Below are 26,755 nucleotides of genomic sequence, written 5' to 3'. Positions count from 1 at the left end.
CTGGGGAGTTCAGTAAATGCATCCTTGTTTAGCATGTAGAATAAGGTGCTACCAGGCAAGCACTACAGGCACGCTAATAAATTACTATTAAAAAAAAAAAAACCCACCTAAACCAGATGGTCTAAATTCTTCTCCAGCCTAGTACACACTCCACTTCGCAGATGAGACGGCTGCAAGGTGGCCTCTCTCCAGGAATGAACTGCCTGACACTTAGCGGTAGGCCTGCTGTAGGCGGAATCAGAATCTGGCTTTGAGAAACCAAGTCCCCGCTCGCGTGCTTCCTAGCGGAACCTTCCAGCGAGGCGCCGACAGTTCCAGCCCGGAGCGTATACAAAGCTAGGAGCTATTTCCGGCTCAGGTTTCTGTGTTTCTGCGCAGGTGCGAACGGAGCCCGGAGCCGAAAGCGAAGGGAGTTTCTACCCCAAGCGTCACCACTGTGCGCAGTCCCGCTCCTCCGAGGCGGAGCGGCTTGCTGCACTGCCAGCTCCTTTCCTTCTTTCCCCACAGAAGCCGCGAGCGTCTATGGCGGGCTTGGAGGTTCTCTTCGCTTCGGCCACGCCGGCCATCAGCTGCCCGCAGGACGCACTCGTCTGCTTCCTGCACTGGGAAGTGGTGACAAACGGCTACTATGGCTTGGGCACCGGCGACCAGGTACGCTGCGGAGCCGGCCTGGGTGGAAGGGAGTCTGAAATCAGAGGCCCAGAGGCCTCGCCTGACCCTGCCAAGCCAGGGCCCCAGGCTTCTGACGCCGCAGTTTAGCGCGCCTGGAGCTGGTGCCAACGCTGGCACAGCGTGTGTGTAAACCCGAGAACGGAAAGGCGTCCCGGCACAGCCCAGCACTCGCTCAGGATCATGTTGTGTGGATCTGACACCGAGACAAACTAGTAGCTTCCTCAAAGTCCCCATTCATCCAATTTCCACAAAGCATCTTTATCATACAGTCATGGCCTGGAATACTCAATGCTACACACCTCACTCAAGACACACACACCCCCATCTGGTTCCAAGCACAGGTGTAGTGGTGAACTTTGACCCACTCGGCCATATTCTAGAACCCTCACTCAACAGGATGAACCAACCACCATCTACACACTACTCTTCTTCCCGTTCTTCCCTTAACTGTCTCCACCAGAATCCCACCTACTCTCCCATCTCCAGATTCTGCCTCTTAACTGATGGGGCCTTGTTGACATCCCCGTACAGGCCCAGTATGGACCCAGTATGCATGATGGATTCTCTGTCCTAGCCGCCTCCTTTTCTCTGCCCCTTCCTCATGACCCCTATGTCTACCTGTATGGCAGGTTTTTAGGTGAACTGGCCCTAGTCCCCTTACTGCCCCTTCAATACTTTTCTGCTCCATCAGAGGAAGTATCCTGCCCGCCACAGTCTCACGTACACATCCTTGGGGACTCGGACTCCAGGCTTGCCCCTCTGTCTCTGTCTTGACAATCAAAATTCAGACCAGTTCTGGAAAGAAGGTCCTCTCACCCCCTGGATCTTACAGAGAGACTTCATCTTCATCTCATTTCTAACTGCATCAGTTCCCAAGCCCCAGTTTTTAACTTCTTTGATATATATGTTAGTACGCTTTCTCTCCTAACACAACTTTATGGACTCTTCCTTTGACACACTTTGAACCGTCTGAACACTTAACCAGGCATGACCCTGCTAAGAGTTCCATTCTTGTCTGAACTAAAACCACTCTACCCCTTCACACTTTACCACCCATCAGAAGTAAGCAATACACAAAGATTTTTATTGATTTCTTTACTCTCCCTGTTCCTTACCAAACCTCAAGTAGCTCCCCAGGACTAGAAGATACAGGATCCAGACACGTTCCAGAAGGACTAGGAGCTAGGGGCTGGGGGTTTTGGAAGGCATTGCCTGCTGGCCCTTTGTCTACCTGCATGCCCTTAGAGGGGACAGGGTTGTATGTTTGTTTCCTGCTGCCCCATCTCTGAGTCCTTGCGGGGCTCAGGTTGCACTTGTCCACTCGCTGCAGATGGGTGTACTCGTGTTCAGAGTAGAATTCAAAAGGATTTGAGAGGCATCTTTGCTGTTAATTTACCCAGTAGAGAATTTTATTTTCCAGCCGGGGCCAGCAAACCAATAGTGCTTGCCTGACCCAGAGGGCATTTGTATTGTCTCTCTAGCCGTCTCCTGCCACCCACCCTCCCCAGAGTGATAACGGGGAAACAAAGTCCTCAAAGTACACACTGGACTGTGTGACACCAACTCGGCAGCTAAACGGAAAGCTATCTTACCCACTTTCTCTTTGGCTTTGTGTCTAGCACTGTAGAGCTGTGTATGTAATATTTGATTTGAAGACTAACAGATCCCTTGACTTGGAACAAAAATCTGACATTGGTTTGGCCTCCTTATTGAGGTCAGGGCAAGCAGCTCAGTAGCTGTGTGGGATGACTTAAGTGGCGGGGGCATGGAGATGTCCATAGACATGGAATATGGCTCTCTGTTGCGGGAGTCTGAAGATTATGAAGAAAGAGAAAATGACCTGTTTGTGTGTGTTTTTTTGTTTGGTTGTTTGGTTGTACTCTATCCTGTTGGTACTGGGGTGAGCACAGTGGCCATTAAAGGATGTTTCTAACCTCAGGATTTTGCCTAAGATGGCAGTTCCCCTTACCTTCTTAGGACCAGTCTGCTGGGGAAGCTCTCCAGCCTGCCCTGCCCTGCCCTGCCCTGCCCTGCACTGCACTGCCCTGCTCTGCCCTGCCCTTGAACAGGTCTCAGCTCCTCTCAGGCCGTTGAGTTTTCATCTGAGGGAGTTAAATTATACAAACGCGCATTGGTCACCTGCCAACCATCACCTTCTGGGACACTTGATATTTATATCAAGGTGCCGAGGGCGGCCGCATGAAGTGTTGGGCCTGTGCCACTGCTGTTTTCTGGGGGCACCAGTCTTATCACAGTGAGGCGTCAGCTGTACCTGACCCCAGCAGTTCTCTCTTGCTCTGGAATGAAGGTGTCGAGGTGGGGAGCAGAACAGATTGTCTGTATGCCAAAAGTGCATGCCAGTGGCACACGTAGGAGGCAGGAGAAAACCAAAGGTCTTGACAGAACATAGATAAAGCATGTCCCCTGGGCTTCCAAAGTAACCCTTAAATCCACAGCACTGTAGGAGTCCCCAGTTTAGGCAAGAGAGTGGTTTCTCAGGGCCGTGGTTAGTTTTGCTTTCATTTCCTCATGCTCTCCCTTGAGGCTTGTATGATTGTCCCCTAGCCAAGTTTGACTGGGCCTCCTCTGCCAATGGATTTCCAAGTACCAGGGGTGGCTTCCCTGTTCTTGTGTGTAAAGTCCTTCACATCTGGACCTTTTCTTTGTCAGTGTTCTCCATCTCTAACCTCCTTCCCTTCCACATGTTCTCATGAACGCAGCTTCTAGTCATGTTCTAGGTTGGCAATGTAGATGTGTGGTTTTTAAGGTTTTTTTTTTTAACATAAATGCTATTGGACCTTAAACCATTTTCCAATTCCTCCCACTCCCCCTGTAAATCCCCACTTCAGATAGTCCCCCCACTCTAGCCCCCCTTGTAAACCCCAGTCCTGTTAGTGCTTCCTGCTGGAATATTGCTTATCGTGTTGACTTGATCTTATGTAGGTAACTATGTCAGTGTGAGCTCATGAGTGCAGTGGCCATGTGTCCCGGAGGACAGTGATCCCTGGAGTTCCCCCTCGTCCTCTGGCTTGTACATTGTCTTTGCCAACACACATACACACATATGGATTTCTCTAGAATGCTATGATTAGATCTAGTGTGTTCTTTCTAATAGCCGTGTTATATCTGCTGTCAGTGCATTTTGCATTTTACCTCTGCTTTGGCTACTCAAGCCCAGGCTGGGTGAAGATCCCAGATGCTTATCAGGTCCCATGAGTCTGCACAGGTTTCTTCTAGGAGGACATTCGAGTGTTGGCTTATAGGCTAACATAATAGTTCTGAATACAGCTAGATGGTATCCCAATGGGCCTGTGTAAGTTTAAATCCCCGTAAGTAGTGTCTGAAAGTCACTCATGCCTAGTCAAACTCACAGTCATAGGATGGGTGTAACCTAGATCTCCTTATTTCAGCCGTGCTTCTCCCATGGCTAGTAAATTTGAATAAAAGAGACTTTTATACTGTTAGCTGCTTTTTCTGTTGTTTGCTTTCCAAGTACCCCCCCTTATGTGCTGGTTATTAATAATTGCCATTTGTGGGTCCTTTTGGCTGCAGTGTCTGTGACTGAACAAAAGTTTTATGTTATGGTTGTCTCACAAGTGGCATTGTGTTTCTTATAGGGGTCCAGCTTAAGTCCTTTCTTCCCATCTGGAAATCATTGTGCTTATTTTTACTGTAACTTGGGAACTAGTCTCATACTCTACTGTATAAAAGGGAATGTCCTAGCTGGTTGGGTTTTGTTTTTGTTTTGTCAACTTAACACAAGCTAGTTATATGGGAAGGGGAATCTTAATTGAGAAAATGCCTCCATAATATAGGTAAGTCTGTAGGTAGGCCATTTTCCTACCTAGTGATTGACGTAGGAGAGGCGGCCCAGCTCACTTTTTAGTTGGTTCTAGGGTATATAAGAAAGCAACCTGAGCAAGCCAGTAATCAGTGTTCCTCCATAGCTTCTGCTTCAGTTCCTACCCTGACTTCCTTCTATGATAGACTGTGATGTAGAAAACTAAATAAAATAATAAAGTAAATAAAAATAAGCCCCAGTTGCTTTTGATCATGGTGTTTTATTGTAGCAATAAAAGTCATATAACCTAGCTTAGACAGGGAAATCTTAGAATTATTAAAAAGGGAAAGCAAGGAGACCATCACAACGAATATACAGAAAGATACATTTTATAATCCACCAGACTGGCAAAAACAAGCATGTAGATAATAGCAATGCTGCAAACTGTGTGTAGCACCAGAAGCTCACTTATTGCAAATTGAGCACATTAGTATACAGTTTGCATTTATCTTACAAAAGTTCATCCCCTGGGCCATGTATGCCAGATGTGTACAACAGTGTATTCATAGCATCATTGTTTATAATGGAAGACAAAGTCAACTAGAAGCACTTCTAATGTCCATCAGACAGTGAATTTGTGGATAACAGCATATTCATTTAATGGAACACTGTATAATTGTATATGTAGACCAACTATAAAATACATCTACATGGATCTCCTTAAAACAGCATTAAACAAATTGGGCAAGTGTTGGGTTAAGAAGATGACCTAATCTGTGAAGTGCCTACCTTGTAAGCATGAGTTCCTGAGTTCTCATTCCTAGTACCCATATAAAAGCCAGGCACAGAGCTTAGCAGAGGAAGAAGCACATCCCTGGATCTCATTGACCAGCCTACTGAACCATTGAGTTCCAGGTTCAATGAGAGATTATATATGTCTCAGAAAATAAAGGGGGAAAGCATTGAATTCCATAGCTTTTGAACACACACAAATTAGTGTATTTAATGTATATGGGTATTTTGTCTGCATGTGTGTCTGTGTACCATGTGTGTCTGGTACCCACTAAGACCAGAAGAAGGTGCCAGATCCTTTGGGTCTGGAGTTACAGGTGTTTGAAAGCTTCCATGTGGGTGCTAAAAGTCAAACCGATTCTTCTGGAAGAACAGCCAGGCTGAACTACATCTCCAGCCCCTGACACAACATGTTTTTATAACTGCACATATAGTGATGCAATGTGAAGGAAAAGTGAAAATAATAATAATAAAAGTACAGAGTGCTGGTCACTCCAGAGGACAGGGACATTCCTGAGATACAAAGGCTTTAGTGATAATGCTTAGTGGCTGATGACACTGAATTTCCTATGCTGGTGGCAACTACATAGGTGTCTGTTTTATAACTTTTAAATCTAGTTTGTGTGCTACGTGTGGGGTATATGTTTATGCTTTTTATCAGACGACTACAGTTGGTTGGCAAATCTCTGTTAGGACCTTGCCTTTTGTGACTCTATTAGAGATAACTCGACGTCTGAACCATGGGAAGCACTGCTTTGAATTTCACTCATCTTATTTTTGTCACGATGAAAGATGATTATTAAACCAAGACTGTAGTTATTTTAATTCTAATTTTTGGTGATTCTGGGAATTAGCACATGGTCCTCATACATGCTAGGCAAGCACTCTACTACTTATCTGTATCCCAGCCCTAGGCTGTAGATTGCTGACAGGTTCCTCCTGTGCTGTGTTGCCAAGGCCACTAGGTACCTAAGAACGCTGGTTCCCAGACCTCTGACTTTCTGTGCATCCTTGAGCACATGTCTGTGATGTGAGGGACGGGATTAGGTTATGGGTAAGATGGTCCTTTATAGTTCTGTGTTCTGAGGCCAAGATCTTTCTCTTCTCAGCCAGGTCCCAGTGATAAGAAGTCAGAACTCCTGCCAGCTACATGGAACAGCAATAAAGAACTGTATGTCCTCCGGTATGAGTCTAAGGATGGTGCCAAAAAACTCCTCCTGAAAGCTGTCTCTGTGGAGAACGGCATGATCATCAATGTGCTGGTGAGTCCGCGCCCAGGCCTGCCCACCGTGTGGGGCTGAGATGCCTGTCTAGAAACTCACTTCAGCAGTGCATTCGGAAATGTCCCCAAAGTTTAATCTAGTAATTCTCCTGAGGAGAGAAACTGTAGTAGATGTAGAAAAGCTTTGTGTATTTATTGCCTGTATTATACAGAAAAGGAATGTCCTGCCCACAGCAATGCTCACTCAGTGGTAGCACAAGAGATGAAGGCTGTTGTAGTCTCAGCAGCTCTTTTAGTTTCTAAAGTAGGAAGTTTTACTGCCTTGGGCCCTTTGCATTTCATGTTTCTTGCTCTGCAGACTCTTCCCCCACATCACATCATACACATATATACCCTCCACCATTCCATCATTCCTTTAGTGCCTCTCCTTTTCTCTCCCTCTCCTTCCCTCTTTGTCTGTCTCTGTGCCTCTGCATGTGTGTGTTCATGTTCATCTATTCAAAAAGTTCAGTTCTGACTATCCACCTCCATCTGCCAGACAAGTCTAAATGATAGCTCTCAAGCCTGTTTATTTTCCAGTTGATACACATAACATCTTGTATTTCTGTACCTATATATACTCTTTTTTAATGCTGGTATTTTGCCCCTGAACTGTGAGCACCCTGAGGTAGATGACTTTTTTTCTGTTCCATTTTGTGTTGGTGGTTTGTATGTGCTCTTGAAAGTATCTGGCTGTATTATTCGTATTTGGCTTTTTCCACTCAATATATTTTGGGGATATTTACATAACACAGATAGATAGACAACATTCTCTTTCAGTATTATATATTATTGATGAACTGGGTTCTTAGTTGCAAACAATTAATTCCTTTAGATTAAGTGGATTAAAAGAACTGAGATAGCTCACTGGAGTAGGTTCCAAGCTAAGCTTCCAAAAGTAGTACTCCAACCCCTAGAAACCACTGTTGATTGCCCCGTTCCAGGCTTGATTGGTACTGTCAGTGTGGAATGCCCCATGCTGTGACTCCTGCAGCCTGTTTGCTCCCCTCATGAGCAAGATGTCTGCCCATAGCTGGGGCTGCTTTCCAGTGTTGCTTATGTTATGTTAGGTTATGATTATGTATCCATTGGGTACCTCAATTCCTTGCCCACCTTCCCCTGTATACCAATGAACTGAGAAGTGTACCCCGTCTCTCATTTTCTGTTTTCACTTTTCTAGGAACATGGCACACAGCAGGTGGCAGACTTGACTCTGAACTTAGATGATTATATTGATGCAGAAGACCTGAGTGATTTCCACAGGTACTTCTAAAGGATGTCTTCCGTGACAAAAGGCAGAGTCAGTAGCAAGAAATAAGGAGTGGTATGGGAGTGCCCAGAGAACCGAGTCTGGTTGACTGAAGAGCTTGCCTCCTAGGCACAGTCAGTTCTCTGTTCTCGTGTGTGTGTGTGTGTGTGTGTGTGTGTGTGTGTGTGTGTGTGTGTGTGCGTGCGTGCGTGCGTGCATGTGTGTGTGTGTGCTTGAAGACAAGACTCACATAGAAAATATCCCACGAAGTAAGGTAATGCATTCTAGAGTCCACAGATGCTACAGCTGCTACAGACTTGGGTCTAGGCCAACTCCAGCAAGTGCCTTCATGGGTAGAGACACTTTCTGATAGAGGCTCTTGTGCACAGGCATGACAGCCTGAGTTCCACCCCTGAATCCCACAGGTGGCAGGAGAGAGCTATGAGAGAGTTCTTCTCTGATCTCTACACATGTGCCATGGCGCACACACACAAATCATTCTTTAGAAGGAGGAGCTTCCTTAGAGAAAGTATGCTTAATCAAGTCTTCACTCCACTCCACTCCCACCTTTTTTTTTAAATAAACATTTTAGAGCCCAAAGTTAGTTTCCACCAGCCCACTGTTCCCATCATCATCTGGTACCAGAGTATCTGTTATAAGCCCTGTACCTACACTGACACATCACCCCCATGCTAGGGTTCACTCTCAGTGTTGTGCCTTATGGAGTTTGGGCATACTCGGTGTTGTAGTGTCATGGGGCACTGTTTGACACTGGAAACGTCCTTTGTGTTCTACCTGTTCATCCCCCCTCCCACACTGTCCCTGGGAAATGTTGATCCTGTTACTGTCTCCGTAGTTTTACCTCTTGCAGGATGTTGTGGTTGGAAAAGTAGCCCACACAAACTGTCTTCTGATGTGGCTGTGCTGCTTGCAATCCTGCTGGCAGTGACTAAAGAGAGTTTCCGCGGTCCTACACCCTTGTCAGCCTTTGGCAGTGCAATAGTGGTGTCCACTTGTTTCAAGTGTAGCTCTTTGGAGATAGGATGTGGATCCTCTTTCTTAGGCTTATTTTTCCATGTAGTTCTTCTTTGATGAGGCTGTTCAGATCAGTTTTGCTCAGTTTTGACTTAGTTGTTCATTCTCTTACTGAGTTTTAAGAGTTTTGTATAATTTAAGTGACGGTGCTTTATCTGGTAAATGTCCTCCACATATTTTCTCCCAGCTTATGGTTTCTCATTCTGCTGACATGCTAAACTTTTAATTTTAAAAACTGTAAGCTACAGAAGAGAGACCGTTTGCAAAAACACACAGTGGATACCCATTTACCATTACCCAGATTAACCAGCTTTTAACATTTTGCTGCTTTTGCTCAATAAGAAATTATGGCATTTTTTATTCTTGAACCATCTGAGGATTATTTATAGGCTTTATGTAGTTTGATCCCTAAATACTGTAGCATGGAACAACAGAGAGAGTCGTGTGTATGTGTGTGTGTGTGTGTGTACGTGTGTGTGTGTGTGTGTGTATGATGTATGTTCATGTGAACATGCAGGTGTGCGTGTTCTATACTATGTGTTTGCAAGTCAGTGCAAGCCAGAGGACAGCCTCAGGTTTAAGCCGTCACTTGTGACAGGGTCTCTATTGTTTTGCAGCTGTGTACGCCAAGCTAGCTGGCCCACAGCTTCAGGGGCTCTTCTGCCTCTGCTTTGCCACAGGATCACTAGGATTGCAGGTGTCTGCTACCGTGTATGGGTTCTCGGGGTGTGAATTTGGGTCCTCACACTTGAGTGGCAAGTGCTTTACCTGTCCTTCCCTCAAGACCCCAACTCAAGCCATCTCCTTAGACTAGCAATCTCATAAGGGTGTCATCTTCCTTAGCTTTAAAACAATTAGCACACCTAGAAACGTCGCATTAGTATAATGTTTATATGTAGTCTGCATTCTGACTTCTGCACCTATCCCAACAGTGATCTTCAGAGCTGTTTTTGTAGTTTTTTTAACCACACCTAAAGCGTGCCCATTGGATTAATTTTTATTTTAATTAATTTTAATTAGCATAGTTCCTAGACTTTATATTTTTATTTTCTTGTTTTATTAAGACTTGAAATATGTAGTGTGTGTGTGTGTGTGTGTGTGTGTGTGTATGTCTGTGTGTGTCAGGATCTTGCTAAGTAGGCCAGGATGCCTCAGCCTCCCTGGCAATTTGTTCTCCATTTCTAGAATTTTATCATTTCAAACGTTTTATATAAATAGAATTCATATGTAATCTTGAGTTTGCCTTTTCCATTCAGCATAATCTTGTGATCCATCTAAACTGTAGTGCACATTAACTGTTTGTTACTCTTGTTTACTGAGTATACTTTATGCTGTGTATACAACAATTGGTTTAACAACTCACTGACTAAAGGACAAGTTAAATGACTAGATCTGTCCAGTTGGTGCAGTTATGGATAAGGACGCCATAGCATTTAAATACAGACTTGTGTGCAGTTAGTTGTGATTTTCATTTCTCTGTGGAAAATGTCCCAGAGCGCAATGGTAAATTCATATTTGGTTTAGTTTTTGTCTACCGTTTTCATCCACTACCATTACGAGTGAGCCCACTTCTGTTCATCTGTCCTAGTGTTTGATTTTGTATTCTTTATGCAGTGTGCAGTGATGTGCAGGGATCTCTCACTGGGATCATTAATTTCCATTTCTCTAATACTGAGTGACATTTTGGGGTGTTTCGTTTTGTTGGGGGCAGACTTTCATTGGAAATTTGTAATAGGAAAATAGTTTCATTGTTCACTTTTTAATCTTTATGATTTTCTTCTTTCCCCTTATTATAGTGCCCCTAACCTCCAGTGTTATGTTTAATGAAGGTTGCCAGAAAGCACTTCCTTGCCTTATTCGCACACTTAGGGGATAAAGGATTCTGGTTCCACCGCTGAATGTAGGGGCATATAGCAGATGCTTTTTACTAAACTGAGGATGGGTTCCTGTGTTCTTCGTTCTTTGTTAGTGCTGAGTTTTTATCTTGAGTGGATTTCTCATATTGTTTTGGGAAATATGCTTTATCATTTGGTTTGATTTTCTGATTTTTTTTTCTTATTTGTTGGAATGGTGGGCCACACTGATTTGTGTCTACTAAGCCTTGCTTACCTAGAATAAATCCTGTTTGGTCAAATTGTATGGTTTTAATATATTTTAAGATCAATTTTAATATTTTGTTGAGTTTTTTGTTTTGAGTTGGTAAATAAATTATTGTTTGTGCCTTCCCTAGTTTTGATATAGACTAGTGCCAGCTTCCTGAACTAACTGCGAAGTGTCCCCACCTGTGTTTCTGAAAGTGACTGTTAAGTTTTGTAACTAGACTTCACTGTGTTTCTGTCTGGAATCTGGAGGAGGCTTAGGTTTCAGTCCCTTTTCTGCTGCTGTGATAAACCGCCATGACCAAGGCGACCTATAGGAGGGTTGATTTGGGCTTCTGATTCCGGAGGGACGGTGTCTGTCATGGAGAGAGAACATGGCAGCCAGCAGGAATCAGGATAAACTGAGAATGATGCATGGCTTTTGAAACCCACCAAGTGACACACTTCCTCCTACAGGGCCACACCTCCTCAGTCTATCCAAACAGGGCTCCAACTGGGACCAAGTATTCAAACACCTGAGACTATGGGGGACATACCTTCTAAGCCACTACAGTATGGGTCCCTACACTGTCTGGAAATGCTTGAGTTCCACAAGTTCAAAGACTTCTATTGTGGGTTCTAATGTGGTTCCATGTAACCAGGAACACTGCAGGCTCTCAGGTGTGCAGTTTGCTTTATGAACCAGGGTGTGGCTCGTTTTTAAAATGCCAGTTTTAAGAAGCACTAGAGTCCTGCCCACTTGCTGCTGTCTCATCTGGCCACCACCCCTTAGCCATAGCTCAAGTTGCTTATTTCTCACAGGCAAGAGAGGACACCTGGTAGGGGCAGCCTTCCCAGAATCTGGCTGAACTGAGCTCAGGACTAGGAACCTGGTTCATCCTCCCACAGAGCCTTTGCCTTCCATGACCCTTCCCATGACACGTGATGAACACACAATGAAGCTGAGGGAGGGGTGGCATGAGGAAGGAGCAGCCAGTCCAGGCCCTGTGCCCCTACCTTCACCTCTTTCTAATGGGGTGGTAAATGAGGAGGGGCAACTCAGATGCCTAAGAAACTTAGGCACAAATCTCGGAGACAGCACCAGGCTGTTGCCCCCCTCACCCAGGTCCGCCGGACGGCCCGTTCCCACCGTAGAAAACAGGCCAAGCGCAAGGCCAAAAGTTCTCAGGGCCGCCGCCCCCGCCACCAGAATACTATACACAAGAATCGTAGCCAGCTGCAGGAACCTGACTCCTTGTCTCCTTCCTGTAGGACCTACAAGAACAGTGAGGAGCTTCGGTCTCGGATCAGATCTGGAATCATCACACCTATCCATGAGCAGTGGGAGAAGGCTCGCGTAAGCAGTCCCCACCGGGAGTTCCCACCTGCCATTGCCAGAGAGGTGGACCCACTCCGGATTCCTTCACGCCGCCAGCCTCCTTGGTGAGTACAGAGCCCCCAGAAGCCAGCCCAGGAGCCTATGGTAGGATCCTTCTGTTTGACCCCTCCCTGGCCTCCAAGTGTCTTCAGCAGAATTGTTGGAAGTCTTGGTGTGTGGAGGCAGATAACAGAAGCATTACTAGATCGATGCGTTCTGCTGCTGCTGCTAGTTTCTCTGACTATGCAGTTTCCAAGCTACCTGCCTCATTTCTAGAGATCACACAGCCCCTCCATCTGCAAGGGTCCGGGGCTGCTGCCCAGGTGAATTAGTTACTCTCTGGGTGGGGCTGAGTGAGACTTTTGGGGAGAATGCATAGGGACAGAAGTGCCATCCTGGAGGGAGGCAGCCCCAGTGTCTTCTCCATTTCACTGCCTCTCATTGTGCACCTTCACGCTGACAGCTTCAGAAGATGGCCAAAAGGCTGCTATGTGAATGAATCATCTTCAAGATCTTTGCAGAGTAGTTTAGCAGCAATAGTCCTGGGGACTTCTAATCTGGTGGAGGGGACAAAGAGGGAACTGTAGTCTCTATCTGAGACCACATGTCCTAGTCTGGAGCCTACAGTATAGTTGTATGCTTTTGGTTAGTTGACATAGCTAATCAATTAAAATCTTATCATTAATAGTTAGCGAGTCAGTTTGGTGAACTCTGAGAGAATGGAGAACAAGAAGTACTTGGAAAGTCTAGGGACTGCTTATGCTGCCACCTCCTTATTTCATGGAAGGGGACTGGCAGCGTGCCCTCCCTAAGGTCCCCAGCCACTAGTAAAGAGGCAGAGGAAAGGTTGGGGTCCGGGTGTCTTCTCTCTCACCCATAGCTCCAGCGATGGTCTCAGTGAGTATGTTTGCAAGATCTAAGAATAAGTGCTGGGCAGTTTTCAAAATGAGAGCTTTTCAGACCTGAAGCAGTGACGCCCACCACTGAAGGGCTTTACACAGAGCTAGGAGCCTCTGCCCTTCACATGACACAGACCCATGTTTCACTTCTCACTTCCCACACTTTGCCTGCCTCACTCCTGGAAACTGCCACTCTGCCTCATACATGGGTTTATTTTCCTAAGTGTGGAGTGGCATGTCTGGAGCTTGTGAGGAATACTGCATGCATCCACCTGAGAGTATAGCTGGAGAGTCAGTCCGTTGTAGTGGGGAAGGGGATAGGGGCTTGGCTCTCCTGAACTCTCTGAATTGCTAAAAACTATCTGATAAAGGGAAGGTTGTACATGTTGGGTTCTTTATTTTTTTTTTAACCTAAGCCTAACCTTTTATTGTTGGTCTTACCAGTCTAACCCACTTATGTTGGCTCCATCTGTCTGCAGATAGGAAAGTGTTTGCCTCAGATCGTGATTATCCAGCATCACTAAAAGTAAATCTTTAGTATAAAGCCCTCAGTTGGGTCATTCTAAATTTAATTTTGATCCTTACCAGTTTGTCTTTACAAGTGATTTTTAGCAGTTTGTGTTCTGCATCTTCTTACTGTTCTGTTTATTAAAATACTAAATATGTCTTTTTTAGTATCTGATAACTTTATTTACTGTTGTTGCTGTACTTGTCTGAATGCTTGGAGTATTTCAGGTTTTCATTGAAAGTAGCTGTGCACACTCTAATTCTGTATTTGTACGCACACAGTAATAAGAAATTAAGTACATTTTTTAAAAAGATACCTGGATTCCATTCACCTCCTTCCCTCCCTCCCTTAGCATTTGGTTTCCCCCTTTTTGTTTTCCTTTCTCTGGTGCTGGAGATGGAACCCAGGACCTTATACAAGTTAATAAATATGCACTGTACCACTGAGCTACATTCCAGCTAGATTCTGATTTCTGCTTCTGCGTTCAGTGATGTGGGTCTTACTGACGGGTTGCACCAATTTTTTGGAGTTAAGAGTGATAGAGTGTTACTGCTCCAGTTGGCAGCACAGCCTGGGAGAGAAGGGCCTAAAAATGAGGTGGACGACAGTCTCATGTCATAGCCAACTTAATTCAGAGAGAGCATCAGGCAGTTCATACTCTGAGAGCTAAGAAGAATCACATGAATAAGGTGTTCAGTCACAAGGACAAGCCACACGTGGCAAAACATGTTTTTCCATAGAAGCATACAAATAACAACAGCTGAAGTAAACTCACTCCTGTCCACTGTATCTGGGAAAAGTACAAAAACACATTGCAAGAACAACTCTGTGTTTTGAAGAAACTGAGGTCATATGACTCCATTCAGGCTTCTAGGTCATTAAAACAATGGCAGAAGTGTGCCTGAGGTGTGCTGAGACAAAGAAAACAGTGCTGACCTGAAGGACTGAGGAGAGCAGGCTAGAAGAAAAGCTTCACAAAGCGGGTGCTGGAGCTTAATTTAAAAGCATATGGAACTGAAGAGATGATTCGTTGCCTAAGAGCACTTGTTGCTTTTGCACAGAACCTGGATTCAGTTGCCAGCACCCACATGGTGACTCACAGCCATGCATAACTTCAGTTCCAGGATCCAGTGTCCTCTTCTGACTTCCGTGGTACTAGGCATGCATGTGGTACACACACACACACACAAAAGCAAAACATTCATACACAGAAAATTAAATAAATCTATGTATTTAAAAGAAAAGCCAGTACAAATTTGATGCTATTAGAATTGATTGGTTTTTGTAGTCAAAAAAAACAAGTGAACCAATGGGATTATGAAATCCTCTTGGCTGGGAGTAAACTCTACAAGTGCTAGCTTGTCAAAGAAGAAGAGGTACATGTGCAGTATCACAATGAACAGATAGTATGTGCTTCAGAGCTGGATTTGACCTTGAAATCATGGGAGCCATCTAAAGGCTTTGAAAGTAGTCTGATTATAAGCCCTCTAACTGTTGGTTTTGTTTCACCCTCAAGGAATCTCAGTGAGACTCTGACAGCTAAGACACTACTAACATGGTTGATAGTTATTGAGCTCTTATTATGTCCTGAGTAATTATATTAAATATAAAGATTATATCAGGCATAATCTCTTTAATTGCCAAATAAGAGGAGGTAGGCACTGTTGTTTCCTGTATAGAAAAGTGAGGCACAAAAGGTTACCCATCGTAACAGCTCATGATTCAGCCCTTTTGTGTTTCCTCATTTTGACAAGTATATCAATCACTGCTTCAGAAGTGATGATCCAAGAACAAAGAGAAATCTACATGGCTGGAGTACAGTACAAAGGCGGGATCAAAAGACGGAAGATGGTACCATAGTTTAGCACAATCACTGGACGTTGAGCCTTAGGGCCAACATTAGAGGCAATGGGAAGCCACTAGGTTTAATTAAGGATGGAGAGACTTTGTCCACATTTTAAAAAGAGTTCCCCAGTTCCTTTATGGAGCAGTATAGATTCTATAACATAGAAGGACAAGAGTAAAATTAAGTGTTGTATGAACTTTTTCTGAGATATATGAGCAGTTACCTATTCAACCCAGGTGGAACACCGATGAGAACCTAAAGAAACAGTTCCACCCAAGTCCTGATTGGTTACTTATAGGAACCAGTACACTGAAGAAAGCATCTGCCTGGCCCCTATCTCAGTAACTTACATGGCCTCAGGGAAGGGAGGGGGGCCTGTGTTCCTGCCCTCTTCGTGACGCCTCTTGAGCAGTGGTTTTCAACCCTTCCTCAGGGGTCACATACCAGATATCCTGCATATCAGATATTTACATTACAATTTATAACAGTAGCAGAATTACAGTTACAAAGTAGCAATGAAAAAATTTTATGGTTGGGGTCACCACAGTGTGAGTAACTGTATTAAAGGGTTATATCATTAGGAAGGCTGAGAATCACTGCACTTGAGCCTCCCATCTCCTCTGTGAAGGAATGTTGATGAGCACAAGTTTGTGAGAGTCCTGTGAGTAACTGCAGCTTCTAAGAGTTCAAGTGGGCCATAGCCATGCCATGCCAAAGGACAGTGAAGAGACTGGCACAGGTATCTAAGCAGGAACTCTGAGAGGGAGGTGGTAGTTGCTGGTAAAGCACATAGAGCTGAGATAACACACTTGGAAGCATGCCTGACTGGGAAACCAAAGTTGCTGCCTAGTTTGTTTCTTTTCTGGGCTGCTCTGCTGGTTTGAATGGAAAGGTTCCCAGTTGGTAGAACTATTTGGAAAGGATTAGAAGGTGTGACCCTGTTGGAGGAGGTATATTACTGGGGGCAGTCTTTGAGGTGTCAAAAGATTCACACTATTCCCAAGGCTCTTTCTCTTTCTGTTGTGGTTATGGATCAAGATGTGGGACCCTCAGCTGTTCCTTTGCTCCACCATCATGGATCCTAACCTTTTGAAACCATAAGCCAGATTAAATGCTTTCTTTTATAACTCGCCTTGGTCATGGTGCTTCATCACAGCAACAGAAAAGTGATTGAAACAGCTACCATAGCTAATGTGGGCTCAGGAGGCACATTTCATGTACCTTGGAGCCAACCTCTAAATATTCTTATCCTACATTACATTAAGAATTGCTGTCTTAAAGACTTGGTCTATTTTTAATGATTTGATACACCTAAGTAGTTGTATTGATTCAACTTCCCACTGTACTCCAGTGTTATTCCCCTGACTTTGCCAGTGCCGGAGTTGGTCTTAGGTTTTGGGTCGTGGTTCATTTGTTTGTTTAATTCCTTAGGAAAAAATATTATCTCCCATGACACTTGTAAGTCCAATCAGGCAAACACACCAGGTAAGTCATTTGTAGTACATATAGACAAGTTTTATAATGCTGCATAACAAGTTGTTTAAAATTATACCTCTTTATATCACTATTCTTTAGATCAGAAATATGGATACACTCAGCTGGTCTCTGCTCAGGGTATGAGAAAGTGAAAGCCACTCTCTTCAGAAATTTAGTCCTTTCTGGGGGCTCTAGGAAACAATGCCCTTCCAGTGCTTTGAAGCGGAGGGCCTTGCTTCTCTTCCTCACCTTACCTCTGCATTTCCTCCTCTGGCCTCCGCCATTACAGCTGCAGTGTATCTGGTCCTCATGCTTCCAGTTCCCCCTTTGTCTAACTTCCCTGCCACCAGCCTCTGCGGTTAGTTTATAGCTCCTCTTTGGGAGCAGCTGTGCCATGTGTCAAAGCAGCCATGGGAGTACTTGTTCATTGAAGTCACGGGTTCTGGGTAGAGGGTGTAGAGTTCTGATAGAGGCCCAGTTTGTGCCTATTGAAGTCTGTCTCTGGCTTCCTAAACAGTTCTTCCTTCAAGGTTCCCAAGAGCCTTATACCAATTCTGTGTCAACTTAGGTTCAAAGTCTTACCTAAATTGTATACTCTGAAGAGACACAGTCTCACCCTGCAACCCCAGTATACTGGAGGCTCCTGAGAGAGTGCAGCTTCTCTCTCTGTTGGCCAGAACAAGTTGTGTGCTACCATTGCTTCATCGTACATTGGGCAGGCAGAGGGAGAAAGGCAGCAACTTCTAGTAGAAGAAAACATGTGATACTCAGACTGGGGAACAGACTGGAGAATGGCAGAATTGGAAGTGCCACCAAATTTCCAGGCAGTGAATTAATTCACCACCGTTTGCCTGAGGTTGTACAGTCTGAAATCAAGGAAATCTGGGAAGGCACTGGCCTGGGCAGAGTGTTCCAGGTTAGCCCTGTACTTCTAGCCTTTTCTCTACCTATTTTCACCCCAGACTTCAGTCTGTAGACACCTACAGCTGAGAAAGAAGAACCTTCTTTACAGTGGGAAGATTCAGTGTCTCTAAGAGTGTAAGGCTGAGCCAGGTGTGGCCTGTAATCCCAGCACTTGGGGAAACTGAGACAGAATTCAAATTCAGCTCCAGCCGGTGCTACATAGTGACTGTCTCAAAATGCTACCACCACCAAAGTGTGGTTTTTGCTCCACAGTTATGGGAAAATATATAGCAGAGCACTGTAACTACAACCCAGTTTTCCAGCAAAGGACAAAAGTAGGGGCTTTCCCCACACGGAAATGGAATGTGCCAAAAAGACCATAGAGAAGAGAACTCAAAGGCAAAGCTAAGCAGTTGATGGGTTTCTGGCCTCAGCTGCAGACTACACGAATATATTCAATTTTAAAGAGTATTTCCAACATTTCAAGAGCAGAACAGGAGAGCCTACCATCCAGGAGGACAGGCTGCTGGAGACCACACGTGTAGTATAGAGCTTAGTGGTATTGGAAAAGCTCTAGGAACAAACAGACCTGGTTTGTTGGGTTTGTTTTAAGGTAGTGTCTCCCTATACAATCAAGGCTAGTCTCAGACAGAGCTCAAGATTTTTCTGCCTCTGCTTCCTGAATGTTGGGATTATAGGAGTGCACCACCATGTCCAGCTCAGCACCGATACTGGAGCCAGAATTTAAACCAACTGCATTGGTTGCCCTTTAAAATACAAATAAGACGATTTTTCCTCAAGACTTAGAACAAAATATTTAAATTGTTTGAGGTAAAGTCCAAACTACTGTACCTTAAAGAATCAAAAAACCCTTGGCTCCCAGAAAGATAGTCAACAGATGTCAGTACCAAGAGGTAGGACAGATACTGGATTATCTGACAAAGACTTTAAAAGAGCTCTTGTAAAAATGCTATGGGGAGTGAGGGAAGCCATCTTGAATGGAATGATAGGAAGTCTTAGCAAATAAGACAGAAGATATGAAGAAGGACTAAATGGAAATTTTAGAACTGAAAAATTGAACGAAGTTTACTAACAAGGTTTGCCTCACTGGATAGATTAGTAGTAGAATTAAATCGATTAAAGAGTTTGTTAACTTATAATCAAAGGAAATTACCCACCTAAAAAAAGAGGAAAAGATGTTTTCTTTTACATGTATGAGCATTTTGGCTGCATGTGTGGGTGTGCAGTACATGGGTGTAGTGCCTACAAAATCTAGAAGAGGTCACTAGATCCCCTGGAACTGGGGTCTCACAGCAGATAGTTGTGAGCTGTCACTTGGGTACTGGATACTGAACCCAAGTCCTCTGCAGGAGAAGCAAGTGCTCTTAATCACCGAGCCATCTCTCCAGCCCCAAAGATTTAAAAATGAAATTTTCCGAACCTGTGGAGCAATTATAGAAAGACCTAGGAAGATGACTGCGGGAGTCTCAGGAGAGGAGAGATTGCAGTCAGAGGTATACCGGATAAAATGGTGACTGGGAGGTTACTTGATTTGGCAAATTCTAAACAATGGGAACCCGATGAACTCAGTGCTTGGACATGTAAACTGCTAAATCTAAATACAGAGAAAAACATCTGAAAGCAACGAAAGAAGATGCATTGCTTGTGCAGAAATAAGAATGTGAGCAAGTATTTCTCATCAGAAATTGTGGAGACCAGAAAATTAAATTCATATTTCAATATGGAGAATTATCAATCAGTAAGGCCTTGGAGAAAGCCTCACAAATAGAATGAATAAATGAGAGAACAGAACGTCAGGGTCTGAGTATAGGGTAGAGTAGTGGTTCTCAACCTTCCTAAGGCCACAACCCTTTAATACAGTTCCTCATGTTTGGTGGCCCCAACCATAAAATTATTTTTGTTGTTACTTCATAACTGTAATTTTGCTACTGCTATGAATTATAATGCAAATATCTGTTTTCCAGTAGTCTTAGGCAGCCCCTGTGAAAGGAGCATTCAACACTCCCACCCCTCTTAAAGGGGTCACAACCCATAGCTTGAGACCACTGGGGTAGAGGAATTAGAACATTCAGACAGTGGCAAAGATAAACTAATGGTAATAGCCAGGAAAGTCTGAGCACACGGGTTGTTGGGCGGGCCTTGCAGCTCCTCTCCTTCATTCTGTTTCTTTCCTCCCCACACTGGCCCAGAAAGGCAAACGGAGATGCTGGTTACTTAGGAACCTTTATTTATGTTCTTTATTCGTTCTCATTTTTTCTCCAGAGCTTTCTCAGAGAAGGAAGGACTTGATCCTTTGGAGGGAAAGGAGGAAATATTAGAGATTGTAGAGGTTTATTTATGACTAATGGCTGTCCAGCAGGCTATGGTGCGAAGGTCACAGTAGACAGTGGGACTAAAAGTATCCAAGGGCCATGATGAGCAGGTCAGGAAGCTCATGAAGTTACACTACGCTCAGGCTCTCGTGTCTCTATCTCGTCCCACCTGAGAAGCTTTATTTTAGCTGTCAGGTTTTGGTTTTGAAGTAATATTTCATGTATGGTGGAAGTTCTTGAATCTTAGGTAAAAATACAAGAACTCTGACAAAGTATGAAAAAATAGAATGTATCTGGGGTTATTTTATCTTGATTCAGACTCAGCTCTTCATTATTTTAACTTTTTAAAGATTAATTAATTTTATGTATATGTGCCTATGTAAATTTATGTATAGTTCATGCATGCAGATGACCATAGAACCAGAAGAGGGTGTCAAATCCCCAGGAACTGTGGTTATAGGTGGTTGTGTATGTGGTTATTGAGGAGGGTGCTGGGAGCCAAGCAAAGTCTCCTGTAAGAGCAGTGTGTTCTAGCTGCTGAGCCATCTCTGCTACCTCGGTTTTAACTTTTTATTCTTTTATTTATTATGTACTATGGGTATTTGAGCTGCATGTTTGCGTGCCACGTATATGCCTTGTGCCCATGAAGGTTAGACAAGGGCATAACATCTCCTGAAACTGTAGTGACAGATGGTTGTGAGCCGTCATGTGGTTCTGGGAATTGAACCCAGGCCCTCTGAAAAGTGCTCTTACCCACTGAGCCATCCTCTCAGGCCTTCCCATCCACCCACCCAGTCTTAACTTTTCTTCAGCTCTTTTTCACATGATTTCCAGTTTAATATGATCAGTGTTAATCACTGCTAAGGACCACTTTGAAGTATTCCTTATGTTGTGGTCTTAAGAAAGGTTCGGCCTTGTCTGGTGTTCACTCTGCCCCCACTGGCATCAGCTTTAAGCTCCTGGGAGCCTAGGTGTTTGGCTGCTCTGGGAATTGTGTAATTGTTCTTGTTTGTTTCAGGCGTGATCCCCTGAGCCCATTTGCTGTCGGGGGAGAAGACCTAGACCCCTTTGGGTGAGTATTTCTGGGGAGGCGGCAGCAATGTAACTTGCTTAGTGACTTACAGCCCGGCTCATCTAATTTTAGAGTTTTTGTCAGCCTCCCTTTGGAGTGAATGAGGTAGCTGACGAATGGCTGAGGAATCCTGCTACTTTCTGTGCTCTGCCATACATAGAGGACCATGGGAGGACCATTTCCATCCCCTCTACATAGGAGGATTTCAGCCCTTCCCTGGATAAGAGTCATGAGAATTTACCAGATGAGGAATGAAGACCACACAGTGGGCCACATTCTACTGTAGAGTGGTAGCTCGGGGAGATTTGGTGGTTACCTCTCTCCATAGAGGGAGTCTCTAAGCCCCGCTGTGTCCTCTGGTTCTCATCCTACATCCAGCAGACTCATTGTGCAGTCTCAGCTGTGCACTCTGCTCTCTGAGCGAGTCAGATGACCTTTAACTCCGCTGAAGAGTGACCCCACTTTGATCATCTCATTTTGATAGTAGGACTCACTCGGCTCTGCAGGACTGCTCAAACAGTACCTCAGCATGGGCAGAGAATTAGCCTATTCATCCCAGTTGGAGCGTATGAAGTCAGGTCCATGGAACTCAGTGAGGGACACAATGTCAGGAGCCAGGTTTGGGCAGCCCTCGGTTGTTAGCAACTGTACTGACACCCTTAAGGAAATAGCGAAACCGCATCATGAGCGGTCACGATGTCATTACTAATCCTAGGTTTAGAGTAGTACTCTGCAGAGTCTGACAGTTCTGTATTGATCCTGGCCAATTCTAGCTCCAGTTCTTGACCAGTTGACCCCATTGGGTGTAAGACATGGCAGAGATCTCAGCCCTGTGGGCTCTGGAAATTGTACGGTACTTCCTGTATTGCTACAGGCCCTTTCTGCATCAGCAGTACACACTTTTGTGTTCTTGCTCACTTGTTTGATCTTGTGTCTACCTGAACCACTACAGTAGCCCCGGTCAATTTTTACTTCACTCTATGCCTGTCTTCAAGGGCAGTAAGTCCCTGTTGCAGCTGCTTACCCAGCTTTCTTTCTGTCTCAGATGTCAGAGAGGTGGCATGATTGTGGATCCCCTGAGATCTGGCTTCCCAAGAGCACTTATTGATCCATCCTCGGGCCTCCCGAACCGGCTTCCTCCTGGTGCTGTGCCCCCAGGAGCTCGCTTTGACCCCTTTGGGCCCATTGGGACCAGCCCGTCTGGGTAGGTATTCATTCAGGTATGCTGAAACATGGGATTTGATGGCAGCTCAGTTTGGCTTCGTTCAGCATTGCAGCCCAGGTATCTGACTCCAGGCACAGTTACCACTGCTGCCTCCCTGGAGCCTTCCAGGAGGCCTCTCCTCACCTCCTTCCCTTGGTGTCTTAAAGTTATCACTGCTGTGATAACACACGATGAATGAAAGCAATGTGGGTGTAAAGGGTTTATTCTGCTTACAGCTCCACATCAGTGTTCATCATTGACAGGAACTCAGAGAGCAGGAACCTGGAGGCAGGAGCTGTTGCCAAGGCCATGGAGTTCTGGTTACTAGCCTATTCCCTTTGGCTTGCTCAGCTTGCTTTCTTACAGAACCCAGGACCACCAGCCCAGGGATGGTCCCACTCACAATGGGCTGGTCTCTCTCCCATCAATCACTAATTAAGAAAATGCTGTACAGGCTTATAGAGGCATTTTTTCTTCTCAATCAAGGTTCCCTCCTCTCAGATGACTATAACTTGTATCAAGTTGACATAAAACTAGCCAGCACACTTGGTGACCCTCCAGGGAGGATTCGGAGAAGAGGTGCTTGTGCCCATAGTCCTTTTACAGATGAGAAGGGCAAGGTCCAGAAGATTTAGACCCAGGCCATCTGGCCCTAGAGTTCATGATCTTAAACTCCGTGTCACTCTGTAGGCCTCCTCTATACTGGGCATGGTTCCTGTGCACTCAGCCCCCATCCCTGCAACTCACTAGACCCTCTTTCCATTGCAGACCTAATCCAGACCATCTCCCCCCACCGGGCTACGATGACATGTACCTGTGAAGGCCTCAAGAATGTAACCTCTCAGCCTCCCTTTCACTCTCCTGGAGCTGCCACCACTAGCCCTATCAGTGTCTGTGTTCTTCTGGGCTCAGGGCAGAGGATTCTGCCAATGTGTTTGCAGGCCTGCTGGGGTTGCGTCCCCAGCCCTTGTCAAAGCCAAGGTACCTGCTGCAGCACCCCACCCAGCTGCAAATAGGTCTCAAGGAGAAATCAGTGTGTCTCTATCATCACCAGCTCCTCCCCACTTCTAAGGGAGACTCCGGCAACATAAACCCTCCACCCGATGCGGTCCCGGTCACAGCGCTATAAGAACAGAACGCATTTTGGATGTTATTATTAAGAACCAAATGTCAATACAGAATTCGTGTTGCCGGTCTTCCACTTTCCTTTTTATGCTGATGCACAAACTCTTAAGAGTTTGATCCTTCATAGGGCTAATTGACTCCTAGAAGTGCCCACTCTTCTCAAGCACGCCCCCTTTTCCTAAGTTACTCTTGCTCCTGACATCACTAAGATAAGCCCCACTCAGACTTTATGCCTAGAAGTGTAACTGGAACCCCATGAACCACAAGGATGATTTCACCAAAACAGGCACACTAGAAAACCTGCCATCTCCTTCCAAGGGCAATCCCTTTCCAGTTGCTCCTGTCTGTGCAGCCCTGTTGGCTATGTCCCTGGGCTGCTGCGTCCAGTAAGTAGAGGAATAAACAGAACAGACCTGTAGACTAATCTCATTTCCTCCCCATAGTGACCCTAAAGAATTCCTTTCTCTTAGAGCCTAGTGAAAGCAGAGGCTCCTTCGCTGAGGCTTTGTGATGCGTCTTTTTGTGAACGGGAATAGCCCTAAGGACTGGAGAAGTGGGAAGAAGGAAGGATGTCTATAACTGTGCTGCTTGTCCTCTTGGGGCTGACAAGAGAACAGGAACATGGGTCCAGCCAAGTGTGGTATTAAACTTCAGAAAGGAAAAGGATGCCCAAGTTCTGGAAGCCTGTGTCCAGGCCTGCCCAATCTGTAGAATTCTCTGGATCCCTTGATGCCTCAGCTGACAGGCATTGGCAGTGCTCAACCCTGTGCATTAGTGATGGAACCAGGCAAAGAGACACCAAATCAAGATACCCACAGCCAGCATTCAACCATGTGGCTCTTCAACATCGCCGCTCCTTGCGTTTCTTCCCCCCAGATTAGGATTTACCCTTTTTACCTGTAAGCAGCAAGAAGCAACTGTAGCTTTTCTGGAGTATATTCTAGGAGGGCGTTCTGTGTGCCCAGCCCAAAAATGGGTAGGTAAACTGAGCTGACAGGACCCTGGCCAGTCTCAGCAGGAGGCTGGGCCTCAGAGTCAAGCTAGCATGAGCAGGCTCCCTAGCTGTTGAAGAGGGTCACATGGGTCAGGCACTGACAAAAGTCGGGGAGTTAAGGTGCTGACCACCTTGAAGCTCTAGAACATCCTGTGGTCTGTGGGCGTAAAGACGACCATTCATTGTGTATCACCTCATCCTTGAGTGCCAGCAGATGGAATGTTCAGTTTTGGTTTTAGAATTGAGTCATACGTGCTCAAGAGCTTGGGGTACTTTGCTCATTAAAGCATCCCTTTTTATTCAAGGGTGCATTTAAAGGAACAGCTAGCTGATTCTTAAGATAGTTTGGGAAAGGTAGATAACTCCAGGCCCTGATTTGAGGAAAGGTAAAATGGAAACATTCTTCAATTAGGCTTTTTAATAACAAAGATGAAAAAAAAAGATGTACCTTAGTTCTATTTTCCGGAAATAAAAGTTATAGTGGTTCTGTAGAAAGGGCCATTTTTATTGTTACTGTTTTTACCTGTGATCTTCCTTATAATATCCTTGAGAAACACAGTATCACAGATGCGGGTAAGCTGTTGGTGCTTGTTTGGGTCTCTGTCACTTCTCTCCTTCCAACTGTGAGTCGCCAACAGCAAGAGTTGGAATATTTTAAGAATATGTCCTATAGAACCCCCAAATCAGAGCCTACACAATAAACAGATAGCACTGTGTAATCTGGTTTTTTATTAACAACTTTATTGAGAGAATTTACATACCCAGGAAATTCACCCTCTTAAAGTACACAACTCAGTGAGTTGTAGGGTATTCACAGTGCTGCATGTGCATCCATCCCCAGATCTAATTCCTCCAAAACAACAAAGACCCAAGCCCACTATCCCCATCAGCAATCTCTCATTCCCTCCCCAGCCCAGGCACCCCCAGTCAGTTGTCTACAGTTCCTATTCTGGACAGTTCTCATAAGTGACGTCACTCACTGTATGGCCTTTGTGTGTCCCGCATCTTCCACACCTTGCTTTCGCTGCTCATGTGATCGTAGCAGCAGCGCTTTATCCTGTGACTGTACAGCCATGGTGTGGCTGCATCACATCTGTCATTTATCAGTTGCTGGATACTCGGATTGTTTGTCCCTTTCCTTGTTATGTTAAATGATACACACATGTTAACAACTTTTTTGTGTGGGCAGATGTTTTCAAGTCGTTGAATAAGTCTGGGATGGATTTGCAGGGTCCCATGATAATGGTTTAATTTTTTAAGGAGCTGCCAGTGTTTTCCAGAACAGCCACACTCTTCTTCCTTCACCAAACACTTGCCTGAGGGCAGCTAAGGGTCAAGCCATAGCTTGTTTCTATTCTTGTCCTGTATTTTGTATTCTTTAATGGAAAGTTTTGAGCAAGACCATGCAGGGCAGAGACCAGAGCAGCTTGCTTTTGAGGAGGAGGACTTGTGGCTTTGATAATGGCCACCGTGGGGTGGCTGTGGCCAGACATGGAGTTGGGTTTGACTTTGGGGGTGTTGTGGGCTGAATGTGATGCACAATGGTCTTTTCTCTGGGGGACATTCCTGAAACCTTTGGACATGTAATAAGATGCAGAGCATCATTCTCACTTGGTTTGAAATTTCATAGCTCACCCAGTGGCTTACAAATAGAAGCAAGGTCTACTTCTAAATCCATTGTCTTTTGGTGCTAAATAGACCACTCATACTATTTCTAGGATGCACCGGCCCACATCCCACCTTCTCTTCTTGGCTTGCATTCTTTTCTATTCTTAGAGCAGGCTGAGTTTTGCATTACATTTATCTCCTTAGTCATGAGCTTCAGCCAACCTCCAGTCTAAGGCATGAGTCTCCTAAGACCCTGACCCCAGGAATGTATCAAGTACTAAATGGGGCTGCATTCCTGTGCTAGAGTTAGTACCTGTTGACACACAGGTGAAGAACAGGTAACAAGTCTGTACAGCCTCCCTCTGGAACCTAGCTTTCTTGTGATTTCTCTTGTCATTGCTGACATTTTGTCATTGATGCATGGCTATCGTCACAGAGGGAAAACAAATCCATGGATCCCTTCATACTCTCTTATCACCTGATCTTGTACACTTGGGTGCAGTTCTGGTAAACACAGGTTCCACCAGCAAGCATAGTCCCA

General features: G+C 45.0%; 1 protein-coding gene across 1 annotated transcript; it reads left to right on the top strand.

The window, feature by feature from the left end:
• The first annotated feature begins 354 nt into the window (after nucleotides 1–354).
• Psmf1 (proteasome inhibitor subunit 1) lies at nucleotides 355–25,325 on the top strand. Its single transcript, XM_038330885.2, has 7 exons — nucleotides 355–651; nucleotides 6,355–6,507; nucleotides 7,687–7,769; nucleotides 12,141–12,311; nucleotides 21,230–21,283; nucleotides 22,329–22,487; nucleotides 23,256–25,325. The coding sequence occupies exons 1-7, from the start codon at nucleotides 523–525 to the stop codon at nucleotides 23,305–23,307; spliced, it is 801 nt and encodes a 266-aa protein (XP_038186813.1). The 5' UTR covers nucleotides 355–522; the 3' UTR covers nucleotides 23,308–25,325.
• Nucleotides 25,326–26,755: the final 1,430 nt, after the last annotated feature.

The sequence above is a fragment of the Arvicola amphibius genome, chromosome 5 (genome assembly GCF_903992535.2).
Source record: "Arvicola amphibius chromosome 5, mArvAmp1.2, whole genome shotgun sequence".
Taxonomy (NCBI): Eukaryota; Metazoa; Chordata; class Mammalia; order Rodentia; family Cricetidae; genus Arvicola; species Arvicola amphibius.
Note: the sequence above shows the minus strand (reverse complement) of the source record. Positions and strands in the feature narration are given on the sequence as shown.

Coding starts and splice junctions, on each gene's coding strand:
- Psmf1 (XM_038330885.2), top strand. CDS start 523: ATGGCGGGCTTGGAGGTTCTCTTCGCTTCGGCCACGCCGGCCATCAGC. Junction 7,770..12,140: donor GACCTGAGTGATTTCCACAG/GTACTTCTAAAG, acceptor TCCTTCCTGTAG/GACCTACAAGAACAGTGAGG. Junction 22,488..23,255: donor ATTGGGACCAGCCCGTCTGG/GTAGGTATTCAT, acceptor TTTCCATTGCAG/ACCTAATCCAGACCATCTCC.